We start from the raw sequence: 19,122 nt of genomic DNA, 5'->3' as shown, positions 1-19,122 counted from the left end.
ATGAGAAACGAGAAGTATTCTGGATGTTTGTAAAACTAGCCATTGATTCTTTGCTTGCTGCTTCCCCCCCCTTCTCCCTAATTTTGGTGCATATGGTAGGTTAAAGTGAACTTGTCAGGGGCAATTTGCACCCAGAACCACGAGCAGTTCTGGGTGCATATTCCTAATTCCTGTCTAACCGTCCCTGTATACACTAGCATAGATAAAGAGAACTTTAGAAAGTATTTCTAAAGATCTTATATCGTATGCTACTAAGCGTGGGGACTAGTCCCCTGGGTGTTAGTTTGTCGGCTGCATTAGCATGTTAGTACACCCCTGTGGCCCCTGTGGGTGTGCTATCATGCTAATAAATGTGCAGCATCAGAGGATCATCTCACTCACCTCTCTGCTGCCATCGCTGGATTTCAGCTCAGTGCGCATGACCCCAGAGTTTCGGTCATGCGCACTATGAAGCCGGGTGTATGTGTCCTGGCTTCAAACTGAAGTGGTGCAAATGACCCAAACTCCAGGGTCATGCTCACTTAGCCGACAACCAGCATCAGACGTGATAGCAGTGGAGAGGTGAGTGAGATCATCCTGTGACGCTGCACATTCATTAGCATGTCAGCAAACTCACAGGGACGTACTAACATGCTAAAGGAGCCGAGTAGCCATGGGAACTAACGCCCAGGGGACTAGTCCCCTCGCTCATTAGCATACGAAAAAATATCTTAAGAAATACGTTTTCTAAAGATCTTTTAACTATGCCACTAGATACAGGGACGGTTAGACAGGGATTAGCAATATGCAGCCAGAACTGCTCTTGGTTTGGGTGCATATTGGACCTGACAAGTTCCCTTTTAGGGGGTGCACATAGTGTCTGCACCACAGTGGGCCATGTCATCAGGCCGATCTCATGGACTCTTCTACTATCCTGCTTAATAGAGTGTTATATTGACTGTAATACATACAAAAAACTGAATATCAAAACAAAAAATAAAATAAAAAAAATGCTAATTAATCTCCTGTAAGGTAATGTATTGTAAAGCTTCAACAAACCTGTTTCTGAATGACGTTTCCTTGTAGCGCTGTATATCTGTTATAGATGAGAGCTGCAGTCTACAAAACTCCAGTACACAGTGTATTTGCATCTAATTATTTTAGCCATTTTTTTTTTTTCTTTTAACATTAGGTTTTAGTACTTTTCACAGTCATATTTTTTCTTGTTTTACAGGAATCAGCAAAGGTTTCTGAATTAAACCCCAATGCTAAAGTATGGGGGAATCACATGCTGCATGTGGAAGCGGGTGGAGCTGCTGACGGAACAGTTGGCCAAACCTGGGAAGAGCTGCCTGATGAACCTCCTGATTCCTCCAAAGAAGGTACAACCGTCGTCCGAGCCCGGATCAAGTCTGTGCAGAGTTGTGACACCCTGCTCTGCAATATAGCATTACCGTATTTTTCAGATTACAAGACGCACTTTTCCTCCCAAAATTTTGGGAGGAAAATGAGGAGTGCTTCTTAAAATCCGAGTATAGCTTACCGGGGGGAGGGGGCTGTCTGTGCGGCGACCGGGTGCGTTCGGGCAGCCGGGTGCCTGTCGGTGCTGGCTCCCTCTCTGTCCTAGAGGCCGGCTGCCTCTCCAGGTGGGCAGGGCGGCCTGTTGGCTGCCACTCTGCGTGCGTGCGGGCGGGTGGCTGTGCGGCAGGTGTCCCAGTGTGTCCGCAGTCCCAGTTTCAAATGATGGCGCTGGGAGTCAGCGCGTGCGCAGATGGAGCTCTTAGATGAGAGCTCCATCTGCGCATGCGCCACTCCAGGCAACATAATTTGAACCAGGACCACGGACAAACTGGGACACTCACCGCACCGGCCTGCTCCACCGCTGATGCCACTGCCTCCACTGACCCGCCACCGCTGCCACCACAGACCCGCCGCGCCTGTCAGCACAACCTCTGCCTTCTGTGACCCTGCTAAACCACCACTGCTGCCCTCTTCCAATAAGACAACACTGGAGTATAAAACGGACCCCATTTATTTATTTATTTTTTTTTTTTTTAATCTCTCTAAATTTGGGGTGCATTTTATAATCCAGTTCATCTTGTAAAATTTAATACAGTAGATGTTCCTGTAACACGGACTGCACTTGGATCAGACTAGCGCTCACCGATCACCTGAGCTGAGCGAGCGGTCTCCTAGGCATATAGGTGGCCCAGTGGTCGGCCGGGTACTGCGATTCAGGCTCAAGTGTGACCTCTGATATAAACACATTGTCAAGATGGATAATCTCCATCCTCCTTCCCTCATAAAGACTGGTCACAAAGAGACCACATAAAATCCATCTCCGAGTGTATATAATCTGCCTGAGCCATCACTCCAGTCCTACGTCCTCCTACCCTATATTCAGCTCATGCACACCCCCTCCTCCCATCTCTTCCCCAATCCCATTACACTGTAAGATCATTTAGGCAGGGCCCTGTCTCCTATTGTTAGGGTAAACTGTTATGCCTCGCTGTATTCATGCACTTTTTTTCTTCTAAAAATATACATGCACATGTTAAATTTAGATATCCACATCAGCAGCATGCCGGGTATGTTGTGATTTTTTTATTTTTTTTTTCTTCTTTCCAGAATTTTGCAATAGATTTAACCTCTTCCTGTCCTTTTTATAATGTATTCATGGGATTGTTCTATGAGGATAATGCAGTCTTTTGATGGCATACGAGTTGTTCCCCCTCCTGGCATAATGTCTCTTATTAGAAGTGCAGAGATGTGATGGAGTACACTACTCTTGCTCTGGCAGGGTTTGTTTTTTTTTAATTATTAAATATGGTTATCTATTAATTTCTTTATCGTTCCTTTGGGAGACCCAGACCATGGGTGTTTAGCTTCTGCCTCCGGAGGACACACAAAGTACTACACTTAGAAGTGTAGCTCCTCCCTCTGACCTTATACACCCCCTGGTAGCCAGTCCTAGCCAGTTTTTTGCTTAGTGTCAGGAGGCATACATCCACACATGCATTCTCATCTGATTTGTTTGACTTTTGGAAAGCGTTTGAAGAAAAGCGGGTCCATGTCTGGACTCCCGGCATGTCCCTTCTCACCCCACTGTGTCGGCGGTGTTGTTAAAGTTGATTTACAAGGCTGCAGCCTTACATGCCGCGCTCCTTCACCATCCCTTCTGGGCTCTGGCTTGAAGTGGGAGCCAGCACGGTCTCCATGCCTGGCAGGAGTCCGGTCTCCATCCACAGCCCCTTGAGGATTCTGTTGGACCGGAGCACTCATCCCCAGGGACATGGCCCTGCGTCTCAGCAGCTAAGTACCTGAGACGTTTATGTTGGGGGTCCCGGTTCTTTATTTTAAGGGGAGAGTATGCTGTATGTGATTGTTTTAACTTTTCCGGCGGGTTCTCTAGCTTTTGCCTGAGAACCGCGCCAATGGTGCCTGCTTGTCGGCCTCGCCGCCTAAATTTAGGCCCTGGCTTCGCCGGAGGCCTAGTTTTATTTTCCTGCCCTCGCATGTCACTCATGCAGAGGGACAGGTTCGGCTCCTCCCGGCGGCCGTTCTACACAGGGGAGGGACACTCCCCACTGCTGGGGCGTCCCTCCTTCCCTGCAGGTCTCTATAGCCCTCCAGTTCCCGCTCTTTTATAGGAACGCCCCCTAGTCCCGCCCCCTCTCTCCATTTCTCAGGCAGAGTTCACTCTGCTCTGGGACATCCTGCATTCTGCATCTCTTCTGAGGTGCTGCGACTGGGGGACCGGGCTTCGGGATCTGGAGGGCACACAACACCGCGCTAAGCGGTCTGGTAAGCCACAGCCGGTCTCCGGTTGTGGACCTCTGTATATTCTCCCTGGGGTTCATTCTCTGCAAAGCCCCCACTCCAGCAGCATGTCTCACACAAGGAGCAAGGCTCCAAAGCTTTATTCTGCATGCACTGCATGTAAGCTCCTGCTGCTTGAGCCGAGAATTTATCCACATTGTGATGTCTGCTCTAACTTGGCGGTGCCACAGCCTGGAGTCTCACCCCCAGTGGTCTCTCAGGCTGCTGCTGCACCTGTGACTGAACCCCCGGCCTGGGTAGAGTCCTTTTCTAGGTCCATATCCCAGTCATTTGCTGAGTCCATGGGACTTTTGTCCAGGACTTTGATGAATATGCATCAGCTTCCCTCACAGGGTGCCTCTAATACTCTTGACAGAGGACTCCTATCCTCTGACCTCCGTCCATCGGAGCTCACGGAGGATTCATCATCTGATCCCAGACCCCGTCCTTCTAAGAGAAGGCGCAGGGTTTCCTCCCCCTCCCCATCCCACGGCTCTGTCTCAAGAGCTGACTCTCAAGATGAGGAGGATGCCCTCACTGGGGGCTCGGAGGCTATGTATCCCATCGATTTCTCTGAGGGTGACTCGGACCTTAGTGATTTGATTGCTTCTATTAATTCTGTGCTGGATCTCAATCCGCCAGTGTCAGAGGAGCAACTCTCTTTGGCAGAAAAACATCAGTTTACCTCGCCTAAGAGAGTGACGAGTGTGTTCTTTAACCACTCCAGTTTTCAGACCGCTGTGACCAAACCCAGGGCCTGCCCTGACAAACTCTTTCCAAAGCGTGGTTCTGATGACCGGTTTCCATTTCCACCTGAGGTGGTCAAGGAGTGGTCTCACTCCCCAAAGGTAGACCCTCCGGTGTCTAGGCTCTCAGCCCGGACCGTTGTGTCGGTGGCTGACGGCACCTCACTTAAGGATTCCACTGACTGTCAGATTGACCTTCTGGCCAAATCTGTGTATGAAGCTGCGGGGGCCGCGTTTTCCCCGACTTTTGCAGCAGTGTGGGCTCTCAAAGCCATCTCTGCTTCTCTAGAGGAGATGCATTCCCTCACCAAGGAATCTATGCCTGAGATGGTTACCTTAACTGCTCAGGCTTCAGCCTTTTCATCTTATGCCATGTCTGCCATGCTAGAGGCTGCTCACCGCACTGCGGTGGCTTCAGCTAATTCTCTTGTTATCCGCAGGATTTTGTGGCTTCGAGAGTGGAAGGCAGATGCTTCTTCCAAGAAGTTTCTTGCTGGGCTCCTTTTTGCTGGTTCACGGCTGTTTGGTGAACAGCTGGATGAAATCATTAAAGAAGCTACTGGCGGGAAGAGTACTTCCATGCCACAAACCAAGACCAGGAAACCTGCCCAGGGTAGGAATCAATCGAGGTTTCGTTCCTTTAGTTCCTCCAACTGATCATCCTCTAAGCCTTCCGCCTCGTCCGCTAACTCAGAGATGCCTATCTACATGTGCCAATCGCAGTGTCACATCAGCGTTGGTTACGTTTTGTGATAGGAGAGGATCATTTCCAATTCGTAGCTCTCCCCTTCGGGTTAGCCACGGCCCCTCGGGTATTCACCAAGGTCATGGCGGCAGTGATTGCGGTCCTGCACCTCCAGGGGTTAGCAGTGCTTCCTTATCTGGACAACCTTCTGGTCAAGGGTACATCCAGCGCAGACTGTCAGCGGAGTGTTTCGCTCACTCTCGCCACCCTAGCCCAATTCGGGTGGATTGTCAATCTTCACAAATCCACTCTGACTCCGACCCAGAGTCTCACGTACCTAGGGATGCAGTTCGAGACTTTGCCGGCACTTTTGAAGTTGCCCTTAATCAAACAGCAGTCTCTCCGGCTAGCGGTGCGCTCTCTCCTGAGGCCCCGCCGTTATTCCCTCAGGCGCCTGATGCAGGTGCTGGGTTAAATGGTGGCCTCCATGGAGGCGGTTACCTTTGCCCAGTTCCATCTGCGTCCTTTGCAGCTGGACATTCTCCGCTGTTGGGACAAGCTGCCTTCCTCCTTACAGAGGTTAGTGGCTCTGTCGCCACGGACCAGGAGCTCTCTTCAGTGGTGGCTTCGACCCCTCTCCCTGTCCCAAGGGCGCTCCTTCCTGACTCCGTCCTGGGTGATTCTCACCACGGATGCCAGCCTATCCGGCTGGGGAGCGGTACATCTCCACCACAGAGCTCAGGGCACTTGGACTCCGTCCGAGTCAGCCCTTTCAATCAATGTGCTGGAAACCAGAGCTGTGCTTCTAGCTCTCTTAGCCTTTCACCACCTGTTGGCGGGCAGGCACATTCGAGTCCAGACAGACAACGCGACAGCGGTTGCCTACATCAATCACCAAGGCGGGACACGCAGCCGCCTGGCAATGTTGGAGGTCCAACGCATCCTTCAATGGGCGGAGGACTCCAAGTCCACTATATCCGCAGTCCACATCCCTGGCGTAGAAAACTGGGAGGCAGATTATCTCAGCCGTCAATCCGTGGACGGTGGCGAGTGGTCCCTGCACCCGGCAGTGTTTCAGTCAATCTGCCGCAAGTGGGGCACTCCGGACGTGGACCTAATGGCATCCCGTCACAACAACAAGGTTCCGGTTTACGTGGCTCGCTCCCACGATCCTCAGGCCTTCGCCGCGGACGCTCTGGTTCAAGACTGGTCCCAGTTTCGTCTGTCCTACGTGTTTCCCCCTCTAGCTCTCTTGCCCAGAGTCCTGCGCAAGATCAGAATGGAGGGCCGTCGAGTCATCCTCATTGCACCGGACTGGCCCAGGCGAGCTTGGTCTCCGGACCTGCTCCAACTGTCCGTGGAGATGCCGTGGCATCTTCTGGACCGTCCAGACCTTCTCTCGCAAGGTCGTTTTTCCACCCGAATTCTGCGGCGCTCAAATTGACGGCGTGGCTCTTGAGTCCTGGATTTTGACGGCTTCTGGTATTCCTCCTGAAGTCATCTCCACTATGACTCGGGCCCGTAAGTCTTCCTCCATCAAGATCTATCACAGGACTTGGAAAATTTTCCTGTCCTGGTGTCGCTCTTCCGGCCATTCTCCTTGGCCATTCTCGTTGCCGACCCTTCTGTCTTTTTTACAGTCCGGTCTGCAGCTAGGACTGTCCCTCAACTCTCTCAAGGGACAAGTCTCAGCTCTATCAGTGCTGTTCCAGCGGCGTCTCGCCCGGCTGGCTCAGGTCCGCACCTTCATGCAAGGTGCGTCTCTCACATCATTCCGCCTTATCGGCGGCCCTTGGATCCCTGGGACCTTAACTTGGTCCTCACGGTATTGCAGAAACCCCCTTTCGAGCCCCTTAGGGAGGTTTCTTTGTATCGTCTTTCTCAAAAGGTGGCCTTTCTAGTTGCCATTACTTCTCTCAGGAGAGTCTCTGATTTGGCTGCGCTCTCCTCGGAGTCACCTTTTTTGGTTTTTCACCAAGACAAGGTAGTTCTACGTCCGACCCCGGACTTTCTTCCTAAGGTGGTCTCTCCCTTCCACCTTAACCAGGATATTTCCTTGCCTTCCTTCTGTCCGGCCCCTGTTCATAGCTTTGAGAAAGCGCTGCATACTCTAGATCTGGTGTGTGCTCTCCGGATTTATGTGTCTCGCACCGCTGTGCTTAGGCGGTGCACCTCTCTTTTTGTGCTAACCACAGGGCGGCGCAAGGGTCTCTCTGCTTCTAAGCCGACCTTGGCCTGTTGGATTAGATCGACCATTTCGGACGCCTACCAGAGTACTCAGGTGTCTCCCCCGCCGAGGATCAAAGCACACTCTACCAGAGCTGTCGGTGCCTCTTGGGCTTTTAGGCACCAGGCTACGGCTCAACAAGTCTGTCAGGCTGCCACTTGGACTAGCTTGCATACCTTTTCGAAGCCCTACCAAGCGCATGCTCATGCTTCGGCAGATGCGAGCTTGGGCAGACGCATCCTTCAGGCGGCTGTCGCCCACTTGTGAAGTTAGGCTCCGCCTACTTCTTAGTTTTTTCTGTTTATTCCCACCCAGGGACAGCTTTGGAACGTCCCATGGTCTGGGTCTTCCAAAGGAACGATAAAGAAAAAGAGAATTTTGTTACTTACCGTAAATTCTTTTTCTTATAGTTCCGTATTGGGAGACCCAGCTCCCTCCCTGTTGCCTGTTGGCAATTTTCTTGTTCCGTGTGTTTTCACCGGCTGTTGTCGTGGACAGAGTCTCCGGTTGTTCCGGTTCTTACTCGGTTCTACTTGTGGGTGGCTATTCTCCTTCAGCTTTTGCACTAAACTGGCTAGGACTGGCTACCAGGGGGTGTATAAGCTCAGAGGGAGGAGCTACACTTTTAAGTGTAGTACTTTGTGTGTCCTCCGGAGGCAGAAGCTAAACACCCATGGTCTGGGTCTCCCAATACGGAACTATAAGAAAAAGAATTTACGGTAAGTAACAAAATTCTCTTTTTTAATGGCTGATGTTAAATGCTACATTATCAGCTGCAGAATACAAATCTGCAAACAGCTTTCCATAGCAGTACTAGTGGATCACAAGGGGTCCCAAAATCCAAGTCCACTAGTGATTAGTCAATTTCCAGTATTTGCAATGAGAGAGGAGGGTGTCTAGGTAGAACAGCAATTAAAGGGAACCTGTCACCAGGCTTTTCCCTCATAAGTTGCGGCCACCACCAGTTAGCCCTTATATATAGCATTCTAGAATACTGTACATAAGAGCCCAGGCCGCTCTGGATAACAGAAAAAACACCTTTATTATACCCACCTAGGGGGGGGGTCCGGTCCGATAGGTGTTGCTGCTCGCAGGTTCTGCGCCTCCTCTTCACTACGATCGCAGTCCTCCTTCTGAGCCACGTGTGGATCATGCGTCCTACATTATCCACACAGACCGGCATTGCAGTCCGGCGCAGGCGCACTTCTCTGTCCTGCTAAGGGCAGATCAAAGTAGTGTAACGCGCAGGCGCAAAGAAAGGTCAAAGACCACTTGCACACTGCAATACTTTGATCTGACCTCAGAAGGGCAGATCAGAGGGCGCCTGTGCAGGAGCGCAATGCTGGCCTGTGTGGATGACATAGGTCGCATCATCCATACGGGGCTCAGAAGAAGGACAATGGCTATCGCAACAGAGAGGAGGCACCGGACCCTGCGAACAGCAACACCCATCGGACCGGACCGCCCCCTAGGTGAGTATAATGAAGGAATGCAGTATATAAGAGCCCATTGGTGGTGGCCACAGGTTATAAGGGACAAACCTGGTGACAGGTTCCCTTTTTAAAGTGCATTTTGATTGCCACAAAACAATTTACCTTTTATTTTAATATACATACTTGAATATATACTGTCCATGTCTGGAACGTTTGTGTGTTTTTATTTTTTTTCCTTTAAATTATATATTTAAAAAAAACAAAACTATATATTATAATTTGTTTGTGTGTGCGTAGATATATGTATGTGTGTTTTATGTATGTCGAGCAATAATAATGTGTGTGTATGTCACAAAAGTGAGTACACCCCTTTACATTTTTGCAAATATTTTTTTCTGTTTTCATGGGACAACACTGAAGATATGACACTTTACATTGTATCAAAGTAGTTAGTGTGCAGCTTGTATAACAGTGTAAATTTGGTGTCCTCTAACTCGACACACAGCCATTAATGTCTAAACCGATTGCAACAAAAGGGAGTACACCCCTAAGTGAAAATGGTAAAATTGTGCCCAATTAGCCATTTTCTCTCCCCGGTGTCATGTGACTTATCAGTGTTGCCACGTCTCAGGTGTGAATGGGGAGCAGGTGTGTTACATTTGGTGTTTATCGTTAACACTCTCTCATATACTGGTAACTGGAAGTTCAACATACCTTGCCATGGTCGACCAAAGAAGTTGCGTGCACGTGCTCCGCATCATATCCAGAGGTTGTCTTTTCAAAATAGACGTATTAGTGCTGCAAGTATTGCTGTAGAGTTTATTGGGAAGGGGGGGGGGGTCCGCCTGTCAGTCCTCAGACCATGCCCAAGAGAGTTAAGGCAGTGCTTGAAAATATTGACTCTGTGGGCATAATTTGTCCATTTTGACTTAAGGACGTACTCCCTTTTAATACCAGTGGTTTAGACCTTAATGGCTGATTTGTGTTATTTAGAGGACACCCCAAATGTACACTGTACACTGACTACTTTATATTGTCATATGTGCCATTTGTAATTCCATGAAAAGATGAGAATTTTTTTCAAAAACATGATGGGTGTACTCACTTTTGTGATAAACTGTGTACATAATGTGTGTATATTATATTATAATGCACATACAATCTAACAAAAGTCTACACTTCCTTGTTGAAATGCAAAGTCTTTGAAGGTTGATTATTTTACCCATAATTCCTAAAGGTATGTGTTGCTCAAAGCCAACACTGTACAACACAAAAAAGAACACCATACCCACAGTACTGCAAACTGGAGGCAGCATTAGGCTTTTGGGGCTGTTTTTTGGCACCTGGAACTTGGGCTTTATTCAAGATGTAAGTATTTTAGGGTACTTTCACACTTGCGTTATTTTCCTTCCGTTACAATCCGCCCTTTTGGGAAACAGCGGAATCCGTTAACGGATTCCGCTGTTTCCCATAGACTTGTATGGTTGACGGATTGTACCAAAAGGAGCTGCGTTGCTTCCGCTGGGCGACGCTCCGTTGCTTCCGCCCAGCGGGAGCAACGCAGCATGTAACGTTATTTTGAGCAGCGGAATCCTCTGGATTTCACTGCGCATGCTCTTTTTTTTTTTTTTTTTAAATCAAACTTTATTTTGGCTCGCGGTGGCCGAACGTTCAGCTGAGCGCCCGGCTGCCGGCAAGCGACAGCGCTCAGCTGAATGACCGGCCACCAGCATGCCCGGCCGCCGGCAAGTCACAGCGCTCAGCTGAGCGCCCGCCCGCCGGCATGCCCGGGCGCCGGCAAGTGACAGCGATCAGCTGATCACCCGGCGGCCGGCTGCAGGGAGCGATCAGCTGATCACCCGGCGGCCGGCTGCAGGGAGCGATCAGCTGATCACCCGGCGGCCGGGAGCGATCAGCTGATCACCCGGCGGCCGGCTGCAGGGAGCGATCAGCTGATCACCCGGCGGCCGGCTGCAGGGAGCGATCAGCTGATCACCCGGCGGCCGGCTGCAGGGAGCGATCAGCTGATCACCCGGCGGCCGGGAGCGATCAGCTGATCACCCGGCGGCCGGCTGCAGGGAGCGATCAGCTGATCACCCGGCGGCCGGCTGCAGGGAGCGATCAGCTGATCACCCGGCGGCCGGGAGCGATCAGCTGATCACCCGGCGGCCGGGAGCGATCAGCTCACCCGGCAGCCGGCTGCAGGGAGCGATCAGCTGATCACCCGGCAGCCGGGAGCGATCAGCTGATCACCCGGCGGCCGGCTACTGGGAGCAATCAGCTGATCACCCAGCGGCCGGCTGCAGGGAACGATCAGCTGATCGTTCACTATAGTCTGCCGCTGGTAAAACCGGGAAAAAAAAAAAAAAAAAAATCAAAACGAATTGCGTTGTTTTGCAGCATCCGTTGCATCCGTTGTGTCACTATATGCAACACATCCGTTGCATCCGTTACACAACGCAATGCAACGGATACCGTTCAACGCAAGTGTGAAAGTAGCCTTACAGTTCCAAATATCGATCAGTTTTGCAACACAACTTTCAGGCTTCTGCTGAAAACCTGAAGATGAAAAGGAAATTCTCCTTTCAGCACCACACCCCTACGTATAGCACCAAATCAAAAGAATGGCTTCAGTGGAAAATCAGTATTTGTATGGTTCAGCCACAGCAGTCCTCAATCTAATGAAAAAACTGTGGGTGACCTGAAGAGGGCGCTGTACGCAGGAGATGTCCTCACATTCTGACAGATGTGCAGCTGCTGGAAGGAGGAGGGGGCAAGGATTGCCAGTTCTAGATGTGCCATGCTGATGGCTGCCCTGCCAAAAAGACTTGAATGTTGTCATGAATTCAAACAGTGCATCAACAAAATATTAGTTTAAACGTGTGCATATTTGTGCAATCAGTTATATTAGCTCTAGATTTTTCTTTCTTTCACGTAAGAAGTGTCACTAATGTTTGTATTTTTACCTTTCCTAGTGCTGGAAAACAATGGTGATGAGCAGAAAGAACACAATGCTGTGCTAACGCAAGACCAGTCTCCATCTGTTTCTGTCTCAGACCAAACAGATATGACAACGATATCTCTGGGAAACTCCGAATATGAATCTATGCATGAAACCACCCATTCAGGTAGGTCCTTCAGGTCCAGTAATATTTTATGGACGTTGAATGCCATAAATGTTTGATTAAATGAGATTTCCACATCTAAAAACTTGTACCACACCATCTAGCCTAAAGGTCCAGTCACACTAAGCAACTTACCAGCGATCCCAACAACGATAGGGATCGCTGGTAAGTTGCTAGGAGGTTGCTGGTGAGATGTCACACTGCGACGCTCCAGCGATCCCACCAGCAACCTGACCTGGCAGGGATCGCTGGAGCGTCGCTACACGAGTTGCTGGTGAGCTGTCACCAGCAACCAGTGACCAGCCCCCAGCGCCACGTGGAAGATGCTGCGCTTGGTAACTAAGGTAAATATCGGGTAACCAACCCGATATTTACCTTGGTTACCAGCGCACGGAGCTACACGTGCAGAGAACAGGGAGCAGCGCACACTGAGCGCTGGCTCCCTGCTCTCCTAGCTACAGCACACATCGGGTTAATTAACCCGATATGTCCTGCAGCTACATGTGCACAGAGCAGGGAGCAGCGCACAATGCTTAGCGCTGGCTCCCTGCTCTCCTAGCTACAGCACACATCGGGTTAATTAACCCGATGTGTCCTGCAGCTACATGTGCACAGAGCAGGAGCCGGCACTGACAGTGAGAGTGGAGGAGGCTGGTAACAAAGGTAAATATCGGGTAACCAAGGACAGGGCTTCTTGGTTACCCGATGTTTACTGTGGTTACCAGCCTCCGCAGAAGCCGGCTCCTGCTGCCTGCACATTTAGTTGTTGCTGTCTCGCTGTCACACACAGCGATCTGTGCTTCACAGCGGGACAGCAACAACTAAAAAATGGCCCAGGACATTCAGCAACAACCAACGACCTCACAGCAGGGGCCAGGTTGTTGCTGGATGTCACACACAGCAACATCACTAGCAACATCACAAAAGTTGTTAGTTAGCAGCGATGTTGCTAGCGATGTTGCTTAGTGTGACGGGGCCTTAAAAGAAGAGCCTCTTCTTGCTTCTAAGGCTATAAAACCCTAGGATCCAATTTACATTATTTGTTGCTAAAATGAAAGCACTATTATTACAGGTAAAAGAATGCCTCTGGGCTAACAGCCATGGTTTTTTGCATGAGGCTCTGAGCTTGCCAGGCTCAACCTTTGTGCTAGTGTGCAGTCATACCATACTGGCTTTAGCCCTTGCAGAAGGCTGCAGACACACTGGCTTGCCTCTGGCCTGGCCGGCCTTTTGCGCCGGGCTCTGGCCTGGCCGGCCTTTTGCGCCGGGCTCTGGCCTGGCCGGCCTTTTGCGCCGGGCTCTGGCCTGGCCGGCCTTTTGCGCCGGGCTCTGGCCTGGCCGGCCTTTTGCGCCGGGCTCTGGCCTGGCCGGCCTTTTGCGCCGGGCTCTGGCCTGGCCGGCCTTTTGCGCCGGGCTCTGGCCTGGCCGGCCTTTTGCGCCGGGCTCTGGCCTGGCCGGCCTTTTGCGCCGGGCTCTGGCCTGGCCGGCCTTTTGCGCCGGGCTCTGGCCTGGCCGGCCTTTGCAGGTTTTTTTTTTTTTCACATTTAGTGGGAGAGATGGAGCGGTTTGCAGCACTATTTTTCCAGCGAAATGACTGTGGCTCCTCATGCACCCTGTGCATCAGTCATATGATGACTTTGGCAGAGGGACGTTTTCATTGTTATATGAAAGGAAACTACTTTCCATTTGTGACTTGAGCCAAATCTTGTGGTTATGCAGCAGGACTCTACAATTAGGCTATGTGCGCACTTACCGGATTTTGCCGCGGATTTGCTGCATGTTTCGCTGCAGAAAATGTTCATAACATCTCTGCAGTGAATCACCAGCAAATCCTATGGAGAAAAAAAATCCTGTGCGCACTGGGCGGAATTTGACAGCTGCATGTTTTGCTGCGGGAATCCCGCAGCAAAAACAAGTGCATGTCACTTCTTTTCCGCACATCGCTGCGGGATTTCACTCCATTGACTCAATGTTAATCATGAAATCCTGCAGGGAATAACGCAGGCAGCAAATTCTGTGCGGTTCACTGCGTTTTCCTGCGTTATTCCCTGCGGTATTTCGCGGTTTACCTCCGGTAATGTACATCACTTGCTTGCGGTTTTGCAGGGAAGTGATGTCATTACAGGAAGAGGAAGCCGTGCATAGAGTAAACACAAACACATCACAGACACAGACATCACAGACATAGATCACATAGACACAGACACATAGAACACACATAGAAAGAAAACGGAAATATAGAAAAAAAAGAACGTGGGCTCCGCTGCATATTTACCTTCCAGCCGAGGTAAGCACACAGCGGCGGCCCGGTATTCTCAGGCTGGGGAGGGAGAGGGGCAGGGATAATGTCCCCCGCCTCACTCCCCCTCCCGCAGCCGAGAATATCAGCCGCAGCTGCCCCGGCACTGTCGCATACATTATGCGACAATACCGGCGTGTCCTCGGCTCTTCTTGCCACCGTGTAGCAGTGGTGGCAAGGTAATACAAGGGGTTAATGGTGATGGGGGACCACCGCCATTAACCCCAGCCTTGATCATGGCAGCGTCTATGTGACAGCTGACATGATCAACCCGTAAGTAAAGTGAATAAAACACAGACACCGAAAAATCCTTTATTTTAAATAAAACCAACAAGCCTCATTCACCATTTTGTTAACCCCCCCCCCCCCAAACAAAGCTCCGACGTAATCCACCGCTCCGGCGTCCTGCACTGCTGACATCCAGCCGCGACTGTCACAGACACAGGCTGAATGCAGCAGACAGCAGAGGTAATTACCGGTCATTTCCCACGGCCGGTAATGTGAACTCACTGCCGACTGTGGGAAATGCAGCGATCTGTCATCTATCTATCCTTCTATCTATCCCTCTGTCTATCTATCTATCCCTCTATCTATTCTTCTGTCTATCTACTATCTCAGAATTAACCCCTTAACGACCGCGGGCCGTAAAATTACGTCCTAAATGACATAATCTTACTGCCCGCGGTCCTCCGGCGGCAGCATGCCGCGATCGGCACACATCTCAGCTGATTTTCACAGCTGAGATGTGTGCCTGCTAGGCACGAGCAGAATCGTTATCTGCTCGTGCCGATTAACCCCTTATATGGCGCTGTCAATACATGACAGCGCCATTATAAGCGCAATCGCGGTAAAGTTTTTACTTACCGCCGAAACCGGAAGTCACGTGACGCGATCACGTGACTCCCGATAGTTGTCATGGTAGTACAGGGTCATGTGATGACTCCTGTACTACACATGAATTGGTTTCACTTTCGCTGTGCCCGGGGCACAGCAAAAGAGAAAGACAGCGTATCTGCTGTTTACAGCCTTCCAGCTGTGATCAGCAGATACTGCAGAGCGATCGGAATGCTGATCGCAATAGCCCCCTAGGGGGACTAGTAAAATAAAAAAAAAGTAAAAAAATAAGTTTTAAAAAATTAAAAAAAAACCTAAAAGTTCAAATCACCCCCCATTCGCCCCATTGAAAATTAAAGGGTTAAAAAAATAAAAAATATACACACATTTGGTATCGCCGCGTTCAGAAACGCCCGATCTATCAAAATATAAAATCAATTAATCTGATCAGTAAACTGCGTAGCGGCAAAAAAATTCCAAACGCCAAAACGACGTTTTTTTGTCGCCACAACTTTTGCGCAAAATGCAATAAGAGGCGATCAAAACGTAGCATCTGCGCAAAAATGGTACCGTTAAAAACGTCAGCTCGAGACGCAAAAAATAAGCCGTCATTGAGCCTAAGATCCCGAAAAATGAGAACGCTACGGGTCACGGAATATGGCGTAAAACGTGCGCCACTTTATTCGGACAAACTTCCGATTTTTTTTTAACCCCTTATATAAAAGTAAACCTATACATGTTTGGTGTCTACGAACTCGCACTGACCTGAGGCATCACACCCACACATCAGTTTTACCATATAGTGAACACAGTGAATAAAATATCTCAAAAACCATAGTGCTATCGCACTTTTTTTGCAATTTTTCAGCATTTGGAATTTTTTTGCCATTTTCTAGTACACAATATGGTAAAACTGATGGTTTCATTTAAAAGTACAGCTCGTTCCGCAAAAAATGAGCCCTCACATGACCATATTGACTGAAAAATAAAAAAGTTACGTCTCTCAGAAAAAGAATGGCGAAAAAAAAAAAACGGAAAGCGAAAAATCGGCCGGTCGTGAAAGGGTTAAATGACTTTTTTTTTTTCTTTTTTTTTTCAATGTGCTTTATTGCATTGAATGCAATAAAGCACATCCTAACCCGCACGCGGCAAAACCGCGGCAATACCGCGAATAATACCGCGGCAAACCGCATGCGGTTTTCGGGTGCGGTTTCCCGCGGTTTTTTACCGCGGGTACGGTAATCTTTGAGAGGATGCGGAATTTTCACAAGAAAATTCCATTTCCCAGTGCGCACAGAGCCTAAATAAAATACTTGGGTGTCTCAAAACAAAAAGTAAATTCCAAGCGCCCAGTGAGGAGGCCGGCGATTCTAGGGGGGAGAACAGTGCGTAGGCAGTGCGTGTACAAATTTGGCCTATCCAATTAATGCATTCATTTGATCACTGTTTAGTTTCCGGTTACCTAATTAAATATTTTAACTGTAATTAAAAGTTTATTAACGTTTTGTTTTTTTTTTTTTTCACTTTTTAAATCTTAAGGGGCAGTTGATTTGCCACAGCCAGAAGGTCAAGAAGACCTCCGAGATGTGCTTAAGAAAACACTGGAATTTTGCTTATCTCGGTACGTCGACTCGTAACAGTTTGCGGCTTGGAATTGTCTAGAAGTGTTGTTCCTGTCCATACTAGGGCTGGGAGAAATTTATATATGATCACAATCCCAGAACAACGGTCAGAGAGGAAAGCTATACACATCTCATGGCCTATATTATCTTGTGTTAATTGGATGGGTTCATGAATCAATTGCCTATACACTGTATATATCTGGTAAAGGGCCACTTTTATCATTTTATAGAAGGATTTAGACCATTATGCTAGCTTCTGCCAACTTTTGAAGTTTGGGTTTTTCATAGATTACACTAACTGTAGAGAATCCTTTCCTATGTATTAATGTCTGTATATTTCTTACACAACTAAATAATGTCATACGTGTAGTTCATGCTACTTTTTTTTTTTTTTTATTATAGTGAAATAATCTATATTGTGGGAGTCCAACACCCAGAACACCAACCAAATAGCTTTTAGAAGGTCTTTCTTCTGCCAGATTTGCTTCAAACAATGTGGTGGCCAGTTTAGGAATGAAAAAATATTTAATTTCCCCGTGTGTTTTTGTTTCTAATCCCAAGTTTTCTTTTTTTTCTTTTGCAGAGAGAATCTCGCTAGTGACATGTACCTTATATCACAAATGGACAGTGATCAATATGTGCCAATTTTGACGGTAGCAAATCTTGACCATGTCAAGAAGCTCAGCACTGACATGGATTTAATAGTCGATGTACTGAGATGTGAGTGTTAATCCATTCGAAGTTTGCTTGTTGTTTAGTCTGCTGCTCGTGTAGGATCCACATCACTACGGTTATCCCCATAGATTGTGAAAGAATCTCACACCAGCGCTGCGCTCTTTAGTGATGCCACCAGGACACATGAAGAATAGTTGTCCTGGTAATGAGGCTTCTTAATTCTACCGCTCCTTTAGATATTTAGAAAAGTGGATGGGGGATTGTCAGATATTCATTGTAGCACCATTCAATCTCGATACTGCTTGAAAGGCTCAGGGCCACGGGCAGCGTGATATTTAGCTTTATTCTGTGTGGGGTTACCATCCAAGGGAAGCAGACTTTTTTTTTATTTTCTCTGGCGTTTCATTGGGGGACACAGCGGTCATCCTAGTTCCAGCATCTTTTTTTTTTTTTTTCCCCTCCTTTTTTTTCCTCACTGGAGCAGGTAGAATGTCTGAACTTTTTTTGTTATTATCCACTGACTCCTTAAGGGAACCAGTCATGTAAAAACAACAAAACGATTAACCTGCAGATATGAGTTTAATAGCATTCTGAGGTCCCCTTCACATTCATAAAACACAAATACATACATGAAAAAAACAGTACTTGTGCCAGCAGTGTGTGCTAACCGTGTTTTTCCAGTATGTATGAAGAATGAAGCTATAAAGCTTGTACTTTGCAATGTTAAGCACCGATTGCACACTGATGCTATCCGTGTGCTGTACGGGTTTTTTACAGACCCATTCGTTATATTAAGTGGTGACTGAAATCGGGCCTCTATGATAGAAATCTGGAGGCTGGCGGGAGAAATAGTTAATTTTCCCAGTATCCGCACTTTCTGTGCAGAGGCCACACAGCTTTAGAGCGCTATTACCTGCAGATCAATCCCATATCTGCAGCTTAACCCCTTCAGCCCCCGGGCATTTTGCGTTTTTACGTTTTTTTCTTCTTTCTTCCGAGAGCCGTACATTTTTTATTTCTTTGTCGCTCCATTGGGAGACCCAGACAATTGGGTGTATAGCTATTGCCTCTGGATGCCACACAAAGTATTACACTTAAAAGTGTAAGGCCCCTCCCCTTCTGGCTATACACCCCCAGTGGGATCACTGGCTCACCAGTTTTGTGCTTTGTGCGAAGGAGGCAACACATCCACGCATAGCTCCACTTTTTAGTCAGCAGCAGCTGCTGACTATGTCGGATGGAAGAAAAGAGGACACATATAGTGTCCCCAGCATGCTCCCTTCTCACCCCACTGTATGTCGGAGGTGTTTGTAAGGTTGAGGTACCCATTGCGGGTACGGCGGCAGGAGCCCACATGCTGATTCCTTCCCCATCCCTTTTTACAGGGCTCTGGGTGAAGTGGGATTTACCGGTCTCCAGGCACTGAGACCGTACTCCATCTACAGCCCCTGGAGAAGATGCTGGATGGAGCGGAGTACATCAGGGACATGGCCCTGCTTCCTCAAGGTACTCTGTGTCCCCGTGCATTTGGCGCTCACACCGCAGCATGCTGGGTGTTGTAGTGCGCCGGGGGACATCAGCGCTGCGGCGCCTGTGCCATGGCCTCATTCAGCTTTGCTGAAGCAGGCTCACTTATGGGAATTGGTCGCGCCGGCCGCTGGGACTGCGGCGCGGCTGG

The 19,122-nt window shown here is 48.9% G+C and overlaps 1 protein-coding gene across 1 annotated transcript in view; it reads left to right on the top strand.

The window, feature by feature from the left end:
• Positions 1-19,122, top strand: part of LARP4B (La ribonucleoprotein 4B) — a 160,937-nt gene that overhangs the window by 83,125 nt on the left and 58,690 nt on the right. The window contains exons 4-7 of the mRNA XM_075315469.1: positions 1,214-1,361; positions 11,865-12,017; positions 16,687-16,768; positions 17,353-17,489. Coding sequence (XP_075171584.1) covers positions 1,214-1,361; positions 11,865-12,017; positions 16,687-16,768; positions 17,353-17,489 — 520 coding nt within the window. The remainder of the gene's footprint in view (positions 1-1,213; positions 1,362-11,864; positions 12,018-16,686; positions 16,769-17,352; positions 17,490-19,122) is intronic.

The sequence above is a fragment of the Anomaloglossus baeobatrachus genome, chromosome 6 (assembly GCF_048569485.1).
Source record: "Anomaloglossus baeobatrachus isolate aAnoBae1 chromosome 6, aAnoBae1.hap1, whole genome shotgun sequence".
Lineage (NCBI taxonomy): Eukaryota > Metazoa > Chordata > Amphibia > Anura > Aromobatidae > Anomaloglossus > Anomaloglossus baeobatrachus.
Note: the sequence above shows the minus strand (reverse complement) of the source record. Positions and strands in the feature narration are given on the sequence as shown.